The 18,020-nt window shown below is 47.7% G+C and overlaps 2 protein-coding genes across 2 annotated transcripts in view; one reads left to right on the top strand and one right to left on the bottom strand.

Annotated features, from left to right (window-relative positions):
- The window catches only part of dmtn (dematin actin binding protein), a 70,684-nt gene extending 54,316 nt beyond the window's left edge, over window positions 1–16,368 (bottom strand). The window contains exon 1 of the mRNA XM_087984441.1: window positions 15,554–16,368. The gene's annotated coding sequence lies outside the window, so the exon portion shown is untranslated. The remainder of the gene's footprint in view (window positions 1–15,553) is intronic.
- The window catches only part of lgi3 (leucine-rich repeat LGI family, member 3), a 77,105-nt gene continuing 70,796 nt past the window's right edge, over window positions 11,712–18,020 (top strand). The window contains exon 1 of the mRNA XM_087984438.1: window positions 11,712–11,940. Within this exon, the coding sequence (XP_087840564.1) occupies window positions 11,873–11,940 (68 nt within the window). The 5' untranslated portion in view covers window positions 11,712–11,872. The remainder of the gene's footprint in view (window positions 11,941–18,020) is intronic.

The following is an 18,020-nucleotide window of genomic DNA, read 5'->3' as shown; positions in this document are numbered from 1 at the left end:
TTCCAAAACACCGGACAATACATTGCAGTCTCCTCAATCTGTCCTCGGACAGTCCCACCAGCCCAGGGATATACGTGGTAAACCTCCACTGCCTGTGGCAAAGTATGTCCTCCCTCAGGCAAGGAGACCAAAACTATAGAGAAAGGACATCGAGGCCTCAGACAGGGTGCAGTGCCCAAACCAGTTGCGTGATCTCTCCCCACCCCACCAAGTGCCTTCCTGCAAAGGTCTCGCTCACTGTGAGGTGTTGTGATTCTCCCCTTAACATAGCCCTGCAGAGAGATGGACACTTTGAACGCACTGGGGACGGGAAATCAGCTGATGCTGGACGTCCACACCATTTCCAACACTATCCACATGTCCCTTGATATCTTGAATATCTCTGCCTCAAACATACTCAGTAGTGAGCCCCCACGGCCCTCCAAGGTAGAGACTGCCACAGGTTACCCAGTTAATTAAGGCTGAAAATCTGAACTTCAGATTGCCTGCTAAAGCAGGTGAACCGGACACAAACCGGGAGATGCACTGACACTCAGCCAGGCCAGGGACAGCGCAGCAGACATGGAGAGTGAGAGACAACACGTGAGGTTTGCGTTGACAGAGAAAGTGATCAGAGTGGTTTTTAATGTGCGGCAAATAATCCACAGCATGGTGCCTTTTCATGCAAGGGACAATCCTTTCTGAAAACGCGTCAACATTCTGGAGAGCTGCTTTCGCAACGCTGCATGCTGTGTAATTACTGGGACAAATAAACACTCTGTTATTGCTTTGCTAGAGCTTTTGATTTTGAACAGGCTTAAGAGAATGGCAGCAATGGGTGCCCAATTGTGTGTTGCATTGTACTGAACTGCTGGATGCTGGCACTGGCTTTGATCGTCCATTGTTTGTTGCACTCCCTGGCTGAGAGTGTTTTGCTGACACATGGACTGCATTCTGCTGAGGCATTTTCACATTAACCCTCCACGTGAGCCAATGGAGACGAGTTCCCTCCTATGCGAACACAGGGGAGAGGTTTGCTACCTGGCCGCTCTTATCGTGCTGGTAATGAGCTGGGCCTCATAGAATCCAGGTTCCCTGATTGGGGCTGTTAATCTGGTCGAATCAGGGAGCCCTGGCTGACAGATAGAAACAGGAGTGTCAGACATCCTGTCCACTCTGAGAGCTGGTCTGAGGGAGCTGGATCAGCGTCAAAGACTCTCCATGTGAATTGGTGACAGGATACCCGCCTCCATGGAGTCTTAGTCATAGAGTCATAGAGACGTACAGCATGGAAACAGACCCTTCGGTCCAACCCGTCCATGCCGACCCAGATATCCCAACCTAATGTAATCCCACCTGCCAGCACCCGGCCCATATCCCTCCAAACCCTTCCTATTCATATACCCATCCAAATGCCTCTTAAATGTTGTAATTGTACCAGCCTCCACCACTTCCTCTGGCAGCTCATTCCATACACGTACCACCCTCTGTGTGAAAACGTTGCCCCTTAGGTCTCTTCTATATCTTTCCCCTCTCACCCTTAATCTATGCCCTCTTTTTTTAGTGATGATGAGAGATAAATGTGCTCCTTAAGAAGTTTGCTCACAACAGTCATCTTTGGTTGGGCTAAGTAATTCGGGCATCATGCCGTTATTTGCGATGCTTGACTCGTTCGATCCTGCTGTTGTCGATTGGGCCCACTGTGTGGAAAGAGTCCGTTATTTTTTTCCAGGCAAATGACATTGGGGCAGATGAAAAGCAACGAGTAATTCTCCTGCGAGTGTGTGAACAGCTTTTTTTCAGTTATGAGGAGCCTAACGTGCCCTGAGGCACCAGATACTAAAGTCTTTCAAGAGTTGACCAGCTTCGTTATTGTGACCCCAAGCCTCCACTAATTCGGTTTTACTGGGCAATTCGAAAACATGGGGAATCCATGTTGGGATTTTTGATTAGGTTAAGGCAACATGTGACTTTGGTTTAACTCTTAGTGAGCTGCTGAGAGACTGGTTTGCACATAGGATTAATTCTCTAACCATGCAAAAGTGCCTACAAGCTGAAGCTCAACTAGACTTCAGCAGACAATCAACTGGCTTGATCATTGGAAACAGTGGCAGGTAGGGAGCAGATGGATTACAGGGCGTTCCAATGGAAGTGGACACCCTCACCAGTCTGACTAAGCTTTAGAAACACCATTTGAGTGAAGCCAAAGGCATAGTGTGCCTCAGGACATATCCTGAACAGAGGGTCTCGAGGTCGGTCCACAGCAAACACCCCAAAACAAAGCCCAAACGGTTAAAATTTTCTTCAGGATCTGGCCGGTGAGCCATTGTAATTGTTGAGGACTTGAGACAGCAAGAAAAAGTCCCACAAGTCCTAAATGGAGTCAGAGAATTCGGAGGCTGGTATCCAGGAGGGTGCACATGCTGGAAAATCCACCGACATCTGGTTTGGAACAGTTAAATTGTTCAGCAACCTCCAAACCTCAGAGCCAACCAAAATGACTGTCTGGTTAAGTGGTCACCCAGTTCTAATGGAGGCCGATACCAGCGTGACCATTTCAGTGATCGCAGAACCAGTCTTGAACTAAATTCACTCTGGGCCCCAACTCATAAGCCTGCACAAGGCCTCAGCTAGGCTGAGAACCCATACCAGGGAACCTTAACAGATTAAGGGTTAAGTGTCAGAGTGTGAGGGAGCTGGATCAGTGTTGAGGAGTTCCCATGTGTTAATAAAGGGTGACATGGTGATGGGACAGCAGCCTCTGTGGAGTTATTTCAGCTTTGGCAGGCAGTTAATTTGGAGGCCCAGCCCATCCAGTGTGATGGTTTTAATGTGGGGGGGACTTGCTGAAATGCAGTTTGGTCAGGGCCTGAAACAGGCCCTGGTTCACAAATATAAAACTGGGGCGAAGGCCTAATTCAGGACCCCTCTTTGATGTGAACTGCTATGAGAGACAATAGGCCTATCGTAGCCCAAACACTAAAAAGAGATGCTTCTGAACAATTATTGACCTGGAAACACCGAAAGAAAGAGTGATTACACTCAGATCTGTTTTTAATTTTCTGATTTTGCTTTAGGCTCATAACATCAGCATCACGGTACTGTGATCCCCAGCTCTTTGAATGAAATGGTGATATGGGATCTTGTCCACCCAGGGTCCTGGTAATGTGTCATCCAAAAGAGATCAACCTGTACCAGTACTGCACTCCCTCAGCACTGACCCTCCAACAGTGTAGCTCTCCCTCAGCACTGATCCTCCAACAGTGCAGCACTCCCTCAGCACTGACCCTCCGACAGTGCAGCTCTCCCTCAGCACTGACCCTCCAACAGTGCAGCACTCCCTCAGCACTGACCCTCCGACAGTGCAGCTCTCCCTCAGCACTGACCCTCCAACAGTGCAGCACTCCCTCAGCACTGACCCTCCGACAGTGCGGCCCTCCCTCAGCACTGACCCTCTCACAGTGCAGCACTCCCTCAGTACTGACCCTCTCACAGTGCAGCACTCTCTCAGTACTGACCCTCTGACAGTGCGGCACTCCCTCAGCACTGACCCTCTCACAGTGCAGCACTCTCTCAGTACTGACCCTCTGACAGTGCGGCTCTCCCTCGGCACTGACCCTCTGACAGTGTGGCACTCCCTCAACATTGACCCTCTGACAGTGCAGCACTCTCTCAGGACTGACCCTCCAACAGTGCAGCACTCCCTCAGCACAGATCCTATGACAGTGCGGCCCTCCCTCAGTACTGACCCTCTAACAGTGTGGCACTCCCTCAGTACTGATTCTCTGACAGTGCAGCACTCCTTCAGTACAGACCCTCTGATCGAGACAGGTTAATAACATCATTCTGTGCTTTAACCATTCTGAAGCACACACCACAAGGAAATATTTGCATTTCGCACTGAAAGGATCGGTCTTTCTTAACAACTTCTCTCCCTGATGAATATATCGATCGCAAACAGCTGTGTGGGTACTCACAGTTTATTCACGCCAACCTTACACAGCGGTGGGAGAACCATCTATGAATGGCACGCTTGGAGCTCCAGTGGGCAAACTGACTCTGACAAAGAGGTTGTGTCCCGGGCAACAGTTCAAGGACAGAAGGTTTCGAGAGATAACAGCTTCTGGTTAGTGAATTCCCCACCCGAGCCGACGGCTTTTTCCGAGAAAAACAAGGCAGCCTCCACCCCTTGTGCCTGCTGCTGCCGTCGCCATGGCAACGGTGGTCTCCCAGGTCTGCACCTCGCACATGGTTCTCTCTGTGAAGTGCAGGAGCTTCCCCCAGGGGAGCAGCGAGCCTGGAGGGGAGGGCCCGCTCCCATCCTCGAGAGCTGATTCAAGCCCAGCTTGGCCGGACTCAAAGGCCGCCATCAATCTCACTGGCAGCGATGGTGGCAAGTCTCAATGAGAGGGCTAGTGGCCTTCAGAGCTCACAGCACACAGCCTGGCTCGCATTCGGTACCTGACTGCCTTCAGACATCATTCTAAAAGATGAAAGAACTTAACAATAGTCTAGATTTTTTTTTAGATTAGATTCCCGACATTGTGGAAACAGGCCCTTCGGCCCAACAAGTCCACCGAAGAGTAACCCACCCAGACCCATTCCCCTACATTTACTCCTGACTAATGCATCTAACACCACAGGCAATTTAGCATGGCCAATTCACCTAACCTGCACATCTTTGGACTGTGGGAGGAAACCCACGCAGACACGGGGAGAATGTGCAAACTCCACACAGACAGTTGCCTGAGGTGGGAATTGAACCCAGGTCCCTGGCACTGTGAGGCAGCAGTGCTAACCACTGAGTCATTGTTAAACACACCATTTTATTTGTATGACACTAATCTTTTGCTGTGCCTTATGGTCCTGCTCCACAACCACCTGATAAAGGAGCGTAGCTCTGAAAGCTAGAGCTTCCAATTATACCTGTTGGACTATAACCTAGTGATGTGTGATTTTTAACTTTATACACCCCAGTCCAGCACCGGCATCTCCAAATCATTCAGACATCTGGGGAGAGTTTGACTCTCGCTCCGCCTGAACCTGATACAAATGCTCAACCTCAGACTTCCAACGCGCAGGCGTAAAATGGACCTCCAGCATCTTGCATTTGTATAGCACCTTTGAGACAGTTATGGGGATGCTTCACATGAACAGATCCAAACAAAACGTGAGCCACTTGTACAGCTGTAGGGGGCGACGTATCACTGTTTTCAAATTGCTGGCACGGCCTTCTCTTTGCCTAATTTCCTGCCCCACGCCAAGTCCCATTCCACCCCATAGCTCTGGGATGGTGACACACTCTGTCTCCCATTTGGTCTCCACCTCACGTTTAAAATTCCACACCCACGTTTTCAGTGCAACCCGATCGTGGCTGTGACATCTTCCGACTCATGACCCTCCAAGTTCGTAGTGTGGAATCTTGACAGTGTGGAAGCAGGCCGCCCGGCCCATCAATTCCAAGCCAACCCTCAGGAGGGCATCCCTCCCAGACCCACCTTCTCCCTGTAACTCGTGGCTAATCCGTTTCGCCTGCACGCCCCGGGATTCTACGGGGCAAATTAACACGGCCGGTCCACCGAAACTGCACGTCTTTGGATTGTGGGTGGAAACCGGAGCACTCGGAAGAAACCCATGCAGACACGGGGGAGAATGTGCAAACTCCACACAGTCACCCGAGGCTGGAATCAAACTTGGTGCTGTGAGGCGGCAGTGCTAACCGCCATTCTGCCCCATTCTCTGATTCCAGCCCCATGCATATCCTCAGTTTGAATTACTCTAACGTTGGTGGCAGTGAGTTCAGTTGCTAAAGTCATAAGCTTGATGGAGTACCGCCTACCGCCCCACCTTTCTAACCCTTACAGATTTCCCCTTAAAACCTGCCTCTTTATGGGCCATATCTTGGCTACCTGCCCTCATTTCAGATTACATCGCTCCGTGCCTCATTTAGCTTCAAGTATTCCCTGGACATTTTCTGACAAAAAGGACGCTGTTTAAATGTGAAGTTGTTTTCCCGTCTGTCTGCTCGAAGGGAGGGTCATGGGCAACGTTTGCAGTTGGCCTCCTGCCAGGGCTGTGAGCGTTGCTTGCTTTATTCAGCGTGGGGCTCTGAAATCCCAGACCGGAGCCATACAAACACCTTTGGGTCTTCTCCCTCCTCGGGAGCTGGTAGAAAGTCGAAGACAATCTGATGCAGAGTGCATGGCGGAGACTCGGGCGAGGGGCGAAACAACAAGGCCACTCGGTAACTCTGCAGCCATCTGGACTCAGTATTGAGTTCAACAAGTTTAGGGCGAGTGCATCTTTCCCTGTGCTTTCCCCCACTCCCACTCGCTGGGCCTTGTTATCACGTGGGGTCACACAGCACGGAAACAAACCCTTCAGTCCAACCAGTCCATCATCCCAAACTAAACTGGACCCACGATTCACCTGTATCCCTCCAAACCTTTCCCATTCATGGACTTATCCAAGTATCTTTTAAACATTGTAACTGGGCCGACATCCATCACTACCTCGGGACGTTCATTCCACACGCGAACCATTCTATGGGTAAAAACTTTGCCCCCTCATGTCGTTTTAAAGTCTTTCTCCTCTCACCTTATAAATATGCCCCCAGTCTTGAAATCCCCCCTTCCGAGGGAAAAGACACCTGCCACTCACCCTATCGATAGCCCTCATGGTTGTATAAACCTCTACAAGGTCACCTCTCAACCTCCGATGCTCCAGTGAAAAACCTCCTAGCCTCTCCAGCCTTACTTTATAACTCAAACCTTCCATACCTGGAAACGTCCTGGTAAATCTCTTCTGAAACTTAATAATATCCTTCATCGAAAAAGATGACCAGAATTGAATTAGATTCCCTACAGTATGGAAACAGGCCCTTCGGCCCAACAAGTCCACACCGACCCTCCGAAGAGTAAGGGAGGGTCATGGGTAGTTTTTGCAATTGGCCTCCTGCCAGGGGAATGAGTGTTGCTTACCTTATTCAGCGTGCGCTCTGAAATCTCGGACAGCAGCCACACAAGCATCTTTGGGTCTTCTCCCTCCTTGGGAGCTGGGAGAAACTCTGTGTCGCAAATGTCCATTTTAACATCAAGCACACAGATGACAAGAGAAGCTCCCTCAATGCAGTGTTCGCCCTGCGCAGTCTAAAGTCACGGAATGATGGCACTCAAAGGCAACCTGATGCATGACGGAGACTTGGGAAAGTGACAAAACAGACCCATTCCCCAACATTTACCCCTGACTAATGCACCTAACACTAGGGGCAATTGAGCGTGGCCAATTCACCTGAGCTGCACATCTTTGGATTGTGGGAGGAAACCAGAGCACCCGGAGGAAACCCACACAGACAGAGAGAGCGTGCAAACTCCACACAGACAGTCGCCTGAGGCAGGAATCAAACGCAGGTCCCTCGTGCTGTGAGGCAGCAGTGCTAACCACTGAGCCACCCATTGTCAGTTGTTAATAGATCCCATTAGCAGCTATTCATTCTCCGACACTAATCATTATCGACTTCTTTGTCCAACTGTTTTTCTGTCTCTTGGGCTCTATCTGTTGAACTTTTAAACTTTATTCTTTTTTTGGTTTGTATGAAGAAGGACTTTAATGTTAAATATTACCTTATTTTTACATTTTCTTTACTTATTGTATAAAGGTAATGCCAAGCTTTCTAACTTTGTTTCTTTGACTATTTTGTAGCTCAGTACCTTTGTACCTGGGATGGAGCCACGTGTGATGACATTTTCACTTCCAGTGTACTTCTCGACTTGAGTACTTGTGATAATGAAAAATTTAAATCTAATAATCTCTACCTATCATTTACTCGTTAACTCCTCCCCCCCCCCCCCCCCCCCCCCCCCCCACCTCCCCATCTTCTGCAGAAAAAAGCAACTTATTCCCATCAGTTCTGAGGAAGGGTCACTCGACCCGAAACATTAACTCTGATTTCTCTCCATCGTTGTTGCCAGGCCTGCTGAATTTTTCCAGCAACTTCTACGTTTTGTTTCTGAAAGGGACGAGGTCAAAGATCAAAGCTCTTGAATACATGAAACTTGCAAGAGGAATGATGGGCAAACGTTTGAGACAGGCAGTAGACGATGGCAACCCTTTGTGAATTAAGCAGCCGTGCAGTGCTCCCAGATTCAGAGACAGTCTTCACACCCACTTCAGCATTTGAGACCCTCTCACTCCCCCCTCAGAACCCTCCCCTCCCTTTCCCATTGCCCTGAAAATCCTCCTGCCTCTTTACCCAAGCTATCTGCCTCCCTAGGCCGGCTCCAACTCCCTCAGGCTTGCTGCTCTATCCACAGCCTCTGGATCTATACATCCCTTGCTATATATAAACTCAGTTAGTCTGTACACATAGTGTCTGCATAAACACAGCCTCTATATAAACACTGCCTCTGTGTACACACAGCCTCTGTATAAAACAGTCTGTGTGTGAACACATCCTCTGCGTGAACACATCCTCTGCATAAACATATCCTCTGCGTAAACACAGTCTCTGCATAAACAAAGTCTCTGTATACACACAGTCTCTGTATACACACAGTCTCTGTATAAACACATCCTCCGTATAAACACAGACTCTGTATACACACAGTCTCTGCATAAACACAGCCTCTGTATAAACACAGTCTCTGTATACACACAGTCTCTGCATAAACACAGCCTCTGTATGCACACAATCTCTGTATAAACACAGTCTCTGCATAAACACAGTCTCTGTATACACACAGTCTCTGCATAAACACTGCCTCTGTATAAACACAGTCTCTGCATAAACACAGCCTCTGTATAAACACAGTCTCTGTATACACACAGTCTCTGCATAAACACAGCCTCTGTATACACAGCCTCTGCATAAACACTGCCTCTGTATAAACACAGTATCTGCATAAACACAGCCTCTGTATACACACAGTCTCTGTATAAACACAGTCTCTGCATAAACACAGCCTCTGTATAAACACAGTCTCTGCATAAACACAGCCTCTGTATAAACACAGCCTCTGTATACACACAGTCTCTGCATAAACACAGCCTCTGTATGCACACAATCTCTGTATAAACACAGTCTCTGCATAAACACTGCCTCTGTATAAACACAGTCTCTGCATAAACACAGCCTCTGTATAAACACAGTCTCTGCATAAGCACAGCCTCTGCATACACACAGTCTCTGTATAAACACAGCCTCTGTATAGACACAGTCTGTGTGTAAACACAGCCTCTGCGTAAACACAGCCTCTGCATAAACACAGTCTCTGTATACACATTGTCTCTGCATAAACACAGCCTCTGTATACACACAGTGTCTGTATACACACAGTCTCTGCATAAACACAGTCTCTGTATACACAGTCTCTGCATAAACACTGCCTCTGTATAAACACAGTCTCTGTATAAGCACAGTCCCTGTGTAAACACCGTCTGTATACACACTGTCTCTGTATAAACACAGCCTCTGCATAAACACATCCTCAGTGTAAACACAGCCTCTGCATAAACACAGCCTCTGTATAAACACAGTCTCTGTATACACACAGTTTCTGTATAAACACAGCCTCTGTAGAAACAGTGCCTCTGTATACACACAGTCTCTGCATAAACACAGCCTCTGTATGCACACAGTCTCTGCATAAACACAGTCTCTGCATAAACACAGCCTCTGTGTAAACACAGCCTCTGCATAAACTCAGTCGCTGTATACACACAGTCTCTGTATACACACAGCTTCTGTATACACACAGTCTCTGCATAAACACAGCCTCTGTATAAACACAGTCTCTGCATAAGCACAGCCTCTGTGTAAACACAGCCTCTGCATACACACAGTCTCTGTATAAACACAGCCTCTGTATACACACAGTCTCTGCATAAACACAGCCTCTGTATAAACAGTGTCTGTATACACACAGTCTCTGCATAAACACAGTCTCTGTATACACAGTCTCTGCATAAACACTGCCTCTGTATAAACACAGCCTCTGTATAAGCACAGTCCCTGTGTAAACACCGTCTGTATACACACCGTCTCTGTAGAAACACAGCCTCTGCATAAACACAGCCTCTGTATAAACACAGTCTCTGTGTAAACACAGCCTCTGTATGCACACAGTCTCTGCATAAACACAGTCTCTACATAAACACAGCCTCTGTGTAAACACAGCCTCTGCATAAACTCAGTCGCTGTATACACACAGTCTCTGTATACACACAGCTTCTGTATACACACAGTCTCTGCATAAACACAGCCTCTGTATAAACACAGTCTCTGCATAAGCACAGCCTCTGTGTAAACACAGCCTCTGCATACACACAGTCTCTGTATAAACACAGCCTCTGTATACACACAGTCTCTGCATAAACACAGCCTCTGTATAAACACAGCCTCTGTATACACACAGTCTCTGCATAAACACAGCCTCTGTATGCACACAATCTCTGTATAAACACAGTCTCTGCATAAACACTGCCTCTGTATAAACACAGTCTCTGCATAAGCACAGCCTCTGCATACACACAGTCTCTGTATAAACACAGCCTCTGTATAGACACAGTCTGTGTGTAAACACAGCCTCTGCGTAAACACAGCCTCTGCATAAACACAGTCTCTGTATACACATTGTCTCTGCATAAACACAGCCTCTGTATACACACAGTGTCTGTATACACACAGTCTCTGCATAAACACAGTCTCTGTATACACAGTCTGTGTGTAAACACAGCCTCTGCATAAACACTGCCTCTGTATAAACACAGTCTCTGTATAAGCACAGTCCCTGTGTAAACACCGTCTGTATACACACTGTCTCTGTATAAACACAGCCTCTGCATAAACACATCCTCAGTGTAAACACAGCCTCTGTATAAACACAGTCTCTGTGTAAACACATCCTCTGTATAAACACAGTCTCTGTATACACACAGTTTCTGTATAAACACAGCCTCTGTAGAAACAGTGCCTCTGTATACACACAGTCTCTGCATAAACACAGTCTCTGTATGCACACAGCCTCTGTGTAAACACAGCCTCTGCATAAACTCAGTCGCTGTATACAGACAGTCTCTGTATAAACACACCCTCTGTATACACAGCCTCTGTATAAACACACCCTCTGTATACACACAGCCTCTGTATACACACAGCCCCTGCATAAACATAGTCTCTGTATACACAAGGTCTCTCACTGTATTGACAGTTTCCTGCTGCATTTATAAAGTCTGGCTGTACAGATAGTCACTGTACGAACACAATCTGTTTGAAGAAAACACAGTTTCTTTCTGTATAAACAGTTGCTGTACACATACTGTTCATTCCTGTGGACACAGAGTCTTATATCCACATGGTTTCTATACACATCTAGACTCTTGCTGTGTGCACACAGTCTCTGATAACACACAATCATGAATATGTGCCTCTGTCTTTCAGTGAGAGATTAACATGAATATTGCAGCCTTGAATTTTGCATTTCTTTATGTTCCAACCCTAAAAAGCAGGGCCGAGCTCCGCAACTGTGGTTTATTTCATTTGAACAATCTGTGATATTGAAACAACAAAAAAAAACCCTCCTTTGGAACTGACTGTTCCGGGACCAAGCAGCAGACTTTATCAACTGCAGCTCACTCACTGAAGCGATTTAAAGCTCAAAGCTGGTTGGGAGGGTGGACGGTGAGGATGATGCAGTGGGACAAGCTGTGAGGGAGTGGGCAAATGCACAGTAAATATGGGGTGATCCACTCTGGAAGCAAAAATAGAAAGATGTATTGTTACCTGAATGGCTATAAGTTGAGAGAAGGGAATATGCAATGAGAGACGGGTGTCCTCAGACACCAGTTGTCGAAAGGCAGTATTGCAGGAGCAGTGGGCAGTGAAGAGAGCAAATGGATGTTGGGCCCTTCATCACGAGAAGATTCGAGTCCAGGAACAGGGATGTCTCGCTGCGATTGGACAGGGTAAGAGCACACCCCTGGTGCATTGTGTGTGCAGTTGTGGTCTCCTTATCTGAGGAAGGATGTTCTGGTGATAGAGGGAGTGTATCAAACGTTTCCCAGACTGGTTCCTGGGATGGCAGGACTGACGGATGGAGAGAGACTGGATCGGTTCGGAGTTGACAATGATGAGGGGAATATCTCAAGGGAAACTATCAAATTCTAACAGGATCAGACAGGGTAAATACAGGAAGGATGTTCCCGATGGTGGGGGAACCAGGGTCACAGTTTCAGGATACGGGTTAAACTGCCGTGAGGCGGCACGATGGCCCAGTGGTTAGCACTGCTGCCTCACAGCACCAGGGACCCAGGTTCGATTCCAACCTTGGGTGACTTGTCTGTGTGGAGTTTGCACATTTTCCCCGTGTCTGCGTGGGTTTCCTCTGGGTGCTCCAGTTTCCTCCCACAGACCAAAGATGTGCAGGTTAGGGTGAATTGACAAAGCTAAATTACCCATAATGTTAGGGTCATTCGTCAGAGGGAAATGGGTCTGGGTGGGTTACTCTTCAGAGGGTCAGTGTGGACTTGTTGGGCCGAAGGGTCTGTTTCCACACTGTAGGGAATCTAATCATATAGGACTGAAATGAGCAGAAATTTCTTCACCCAGAGAGTGGTGAGCATAAGCAATTCATTTTCACAGACTGCAGTCGAAACCTAAATAGAGTCATCCAGCATGGAAACAGAGCCTTCGGTCCAACCAATCCATGCTGACCAGGTATCTTAACTTCATCTGGTAACGTTTCCCAGCGTTTGGCCTATATCCCTCTCAACCCTTCCTATTCATGTGCCCATCCAGATCCCTTTTAAATGCTGTAATTGGACCAGCCTCCACCACTTCCTCGTTCCATACACTCAGCACTCTCTCTATGGAAAAAGTTGCCCCTCAGGTCCTTGCAGTGTGATAACATTTTATGTCCGGCAGGTGAGCTTAACCTGTAGCTTCTGAGGTAAAATTCACAAAGTCAGCCTTTTTGAACGTGAGGTGGAGTTGTCTGTACATAGTATTTAGATTTTCGCCCTATCAGGTTGATATTAGATTAGATTAGATTACTGACAGTGTGGAAACAGACCCTTCGGCCCAACAAGTGCACAACGACCCGCCCAAGCGTAACCCACCCATACCCCTACATTTACCCCTTTACCTAACACTACGGGCAATTTAGCTCGGCCAATTCACCTGACCCTGCACATCTTTGTGACCGTGGGAGGAAACCGGAGCACCCGGAGGAAACCCACACAGACACGGGGAGAACGTGCAAACTCCACACAGACAGTCGCCTGAGGCGGGAATTGAACCCGGGTCTCTGGCGCTGTGAGGCAGCAGTGCTAACCACTGTGCCACCGTGCCACCCACGGCATGAAGATATGCTTCATTCTGTTGGCCAGTGTTTAGTCTGTAATTGTATAAATCGGTGTATAAATCTGTGCCTGGTCTGCTGTGTGTTGTTTGTAATTGATTTTCTGTGGTGCTTTTGTGTTCAGCCTGTAATTTTCTGCCTGTGCTGTTGCGTCTTCAGTCTGTAATTGTCACTGTATGATGTCAAGAAGAATCCAGATATAACATTGGGGCTGAAGGATATTGGGGAAAGGAAGGAACAGGTTATCGCGTTTAATGAGCCGCCATGATCCTCATAAATGGTGTAGCAGGCTGACGGGGCTGAATGGCCTCCTCCTGCTCCTATTTTCTATACTTCGATGTTTCTCAAACACCAGTCTGGAAGCGAAGTGCTGAGGACATTGGAAAAGACGGCACGGTGGCTCAGTGGTTAGCACTGCTGTCTCACAGTGGCAGGGACCCGGGTTCAATTCCCACCTCGGGCAACTGTCTGTGTGGAGTTTGCACATTCTCCCCTGTGTCTGCGTGGGTTTCCTCGCACAGTCCAAAGATGTGTAGGCCAGGAGAATTGGCCCATAGTGTTAGATGCATTAGTCAAAGGGAAATGGGTCTGGGAAGGTTACTTTTCGGAGGGGCGGTGTGGACTTGTTGGGTCGAAGGGCCTGTTTCCACACTATAGGGAATCTAATCTAATCTATAACTGAAAATGCTGGAGGAGCTTCTGGTAGCAACTGTCCCTCTCCCTTGATCCCTGCTGAGTCTCTCTCGCACGTTTTGTTCTTGTATTAAAGCCTTCTATGTTTGAGCTTCTTACTTAACGCGTTGCTGGCTACGTCAGAGTCGAAGGTTGGTCAAGCTGACTTCACTCCTTCCTTGTGTCAGAAGAAGCTGCCTGAAAGCATGCCTGTTGCAGGTAACATGAAACCTTTCGTTGAACAGATTAGAGATCCTTTTACACGTTTTTAGGAATTCACCAGTTCCACAATGACTGGTTTGATTCCGAAAGACCACAGAGAAGATATCTGAACAGCTTCTCATTTCCATTAGTGATGCACACAAGTCTGTTTGATATGTATTGGAGGGTGTGGTGGTGGACCCATGGTATTATCGCTAGCTGGTAACCTGGCTCATGTTCTGAGAACATGGATTCAAATCTCATCACGGCAGATGGTGGAATTTGATTAAATCTGAAAGTGGAAGCCGGTGATGGGATCTTGCTCTGCACAAAGATTCTGCTTGGTGACAGTGACCCAGCCCTCAGATGTATATCACTGAGACTTTCCTTGGGGAATTCCCACACAGTGCCGAGATTGGGAGGGGAATGGAAACCTCCAGGGGATGCCGCCCTTCCGAATCTCTGGCGGTTCCATGTGGACTCGCTGTGGGATACGCTCCCAGACTACTCAAGATACAGTCAGTGTAGACTTCCCCGCTGAGCTGCAAACTGTCACCGGTGTGTGACCCTGACCTGGTCAACACACATCCAACCCACCACGTTCTTTCCCGACCAGTCTAAAGTGGCCAGATATTTGCCTGTGAGGGCAGGACAATGTCACCCGACAGTCTTGGACTTTCTAGCATCTATCATGTATCGATGATAAGCAACACAGTGATCCTCTCCTGAAAGTGGGAGGAATCGATAAAGAAAATTCAACAAAACTGTCAGCAGGGATTGGGAGCAGGACCATTTACAAAAAGACAGTACCGAAACCAGGCCCAGAAAGGGATGCTCTTGCCTTTGAACTTGAAACTCAACTATTGTGCCTGTGAATATTTCACAGCGCCAGTGTTGTTGCACGACTATATGTCACCTCACATATGTCACTATATGTCAACTCATGTCTCGACTTCCAATTGAATGGAAAAGCTTCTTGAAGTAGTGTCGAGCATTGCCACTTTGTCTCGCTGGGTTGTGGAGAGAGGAGACAGTCCAATTTTCATGGGTAAGACAGCATGCAGGCTGTGAAATCGCGGAGAAAACGACAGTCAGCCCAAATTTCGTCAGGGTTCTCACAAAAGGCATGGAGGGCTTTGCAATTTACAGGAGCTGGCAACTGAATTAGATTCGTGCCGCGTCTCATCCCATTCCCCATGGTCAACTGTCACAGGCAATCACTCTCTGACATACAAAGGAACAGTGGGGTCTGCTGCTCAGTGAACAAGAAGGACTGATCTTGTGAAAGTAAAAATGTCAAACATGCACAGGGGTTCGCAATATCACTCTGGTTCATCAGGACTTACCGTCACCACCACCAACTCTCTCTCTCTCTCTCTCTCTCTTTCTCTGTGTCTCTGAGCAGCTGTTAAAACATTGTGCAGAGGCTGGGTACCACACTGTCACTGAACGTCCTTCGCTTCTCCAACCCAAGTGCCTTTTGGTGCGAGAAGCTTTGCAGAAAACAGCAGCTGCATCCTTTCCCTTCCAAAATGGAGCAGCAAAATTCAAATCAATTCCCCAATGTTTCAGACCGACCTGCCTCCTCTGAGGGGGTGGGGGGGGGGGGTGGGCGGGCAGAAGAGCTGAAAGCAATCGCAAAACCTGCAGCTTGAAAGAAAATCCAGGCCCTGGATTGGAAGGCCCTTCAGGACTGCCCTCCTCCCATTGCGAATGTTGGAGAAGGTGCTTTTGACAGAGAGAGACTGGTGCAAGCTGCCGAATTGAGATTGTGATGTGCAGCCTGTTGACACCCTCCTAGCTGGTCATCAGCTGGGTAAATCCATTTCCAGAGAGAAGCAGGGGGCGAGGAGACACCATGACAAAGCAATATCACCAGGAAAGACTGCTTCTCGACCCACTAATTCTCAACGTACCGGTTAAAATGGGAGGAACCTATGAAGCCAGCTCTTCAGTGTTGGCAGGACTAAATTGCTTCTTTAGCTGTGGGTCTCTTGAGACCCCAGTCAGATAACGTCTGTTGTCACAGCTATTTTTTTTCAGAAATGAAAATAAATCCGTTTCAAGGTCAATAGATCTGTTCTATTTTGGTTTCAGAAGAGGCAGTGGCATCTCAAACTCCATCCTTTCAGAATATCCTGTCGCCCCTGCACAGCTTGGTTGCCTTGGCAACCAGCTCAATGGTACCAAATCTTTGCAACGTTCAGTCTGAGCAAGTCGGTGATTTATTGAGGCCTTTCATATTCACCAGCACCACAAGGACAAATATAATTGATTCTTCCTTGGGGAAAGATTTGACAAAACAGAAATTAATTGAATGAACAAATGCCTTGCATTTGTGAGGCACTGTTTATAACCCCTGAAACGTCTCCAGGCTTTTGAACAGCCAATGAAGTGTAGTCTTGTTGTGATGTGGGAAATGCAGCAGTCAATTTGGACACAGCAAGCTCCTATAATTAAAAAAAGAGGCAATCTGTTCTTGTGATGTCGATTGAGGGATAAATATTGGCTCGGATCCGAGGGATAATTCCCCTGCCCTTCGATAAAAGATTGCCGTGGGATTTTTTTTTAACCATCCGGCAGTTAAAGTTTAACGTCCCATTTGGAAGACAGCACCTCAGGCAATGCAGCACTCCTGCAGTAGAGATTTGTTTTTAAGAAAATGTAAAACTTTCCAGGGTGAGAGATACTTTAACCCTGATGGGCCTCCTGTCCTGAGAAATTGCCGACATCTCTGGCTCAGTGGTTAGCACTGCTGCCTCACAGCGCCAGGGACCCGGGTTCAACTCCCACCTCGGGCAACTGTCTGTGTGGAGTTTGCACATTCTCCCCCGTGTCTGCGTGGGTTTCCCCCCACAGTCCAAAGGTGTGCAGGTTAGGGTGAATTGGCCGTGCTAAATTGTCCGTAGTGTTAGGTGTAGGGGAATGGATCTGGATGGGTTGCTCTTTGGAGGGTCGGTATGGACTTGTTGGGCCGAATGGTCTTTTCCACACTGTAGGGAATCTAATCAAATCGAACCTAATCTCCATTTGACGGCGTTTATGAATCCCAAAAGGAAGTCTTTGTAACATTCTGTGGTGATGTGTCTCCTTGGTCATGTTCTCTTCCTCACTGCGATGACTCGTGTACTTAACTGAAAGTTCTTTTCTCTCAGGGAGGAGAAAACTGTTGCGCACAATGAGAAATATTTATTTTTGTTCATCGTGCGTTCTTGCCAATTGCGTGTTTCATGGCGAGCAGGAAGTGGGTATGAACTGGGATTCATTGGGGCTCCTATCAATCAGAACAGACTAAAACTACAGTGGTGGGATTAGGAGGCACGTGATTGTATCCCTGCAAACAAACGTCAATGGAAGTGTGTAAAGATTGGCTCTGGTTGTATCCTTCACCGACTTGGAATTCTGGTGTGTAATATCCACTGGGGATTGACATCTTGCATCCTCACCCACAAATGAGCTGGGTCAACGCTGCTGGCACTGCCTGAAGCACAGGCCCTCAGCTGCGGTTAGTAGAAAAAGCCTTGTCTGGGTTTCCCTGACTTTCTCACCGAAGAGGATAAAGCCGCTTGTCGTGACCCATTATTCCTGACCCAACGTTTGACTACTTTGCCAGGTGGACTGCGCTGTATTGCCATTGTAACGTTGTTTTAGAGCAGAAATAAGGTGACACGCTGTCAGAAAGGTGACACGGAATTAAGAGGATTGAGACCCACCATCAAAAACAACGTGGGAATAGTGCAGTAATGTTCTGTCAGCGGTGAGCTGTTCGGCTAAGGCCAATGTCTAATCAAGACGAGGAATCGAGGGTTGGGG

This window comes from Chiloscyllium plagiosum, unplaced genomic scaffold (assembly GCF_037043375.1).
Source record: "Chiloscyllium plagiosum isolate Xiang-an unplaced genomic scaffold, Cpla_swu_hap1 HiC_scaffold_48, whole genome shotgun sequence".
Lineage (NCBI taxonomy): Eukaryota > Metazoa > Chordata > Chondrichthyes > Orectolobiformes > Hemiscylliidae > Chiloscyllium > Chiloscyllium plagiosum.
This window is presented reverse-complemented; position numbering and strand designations above follow the sequence as displayed.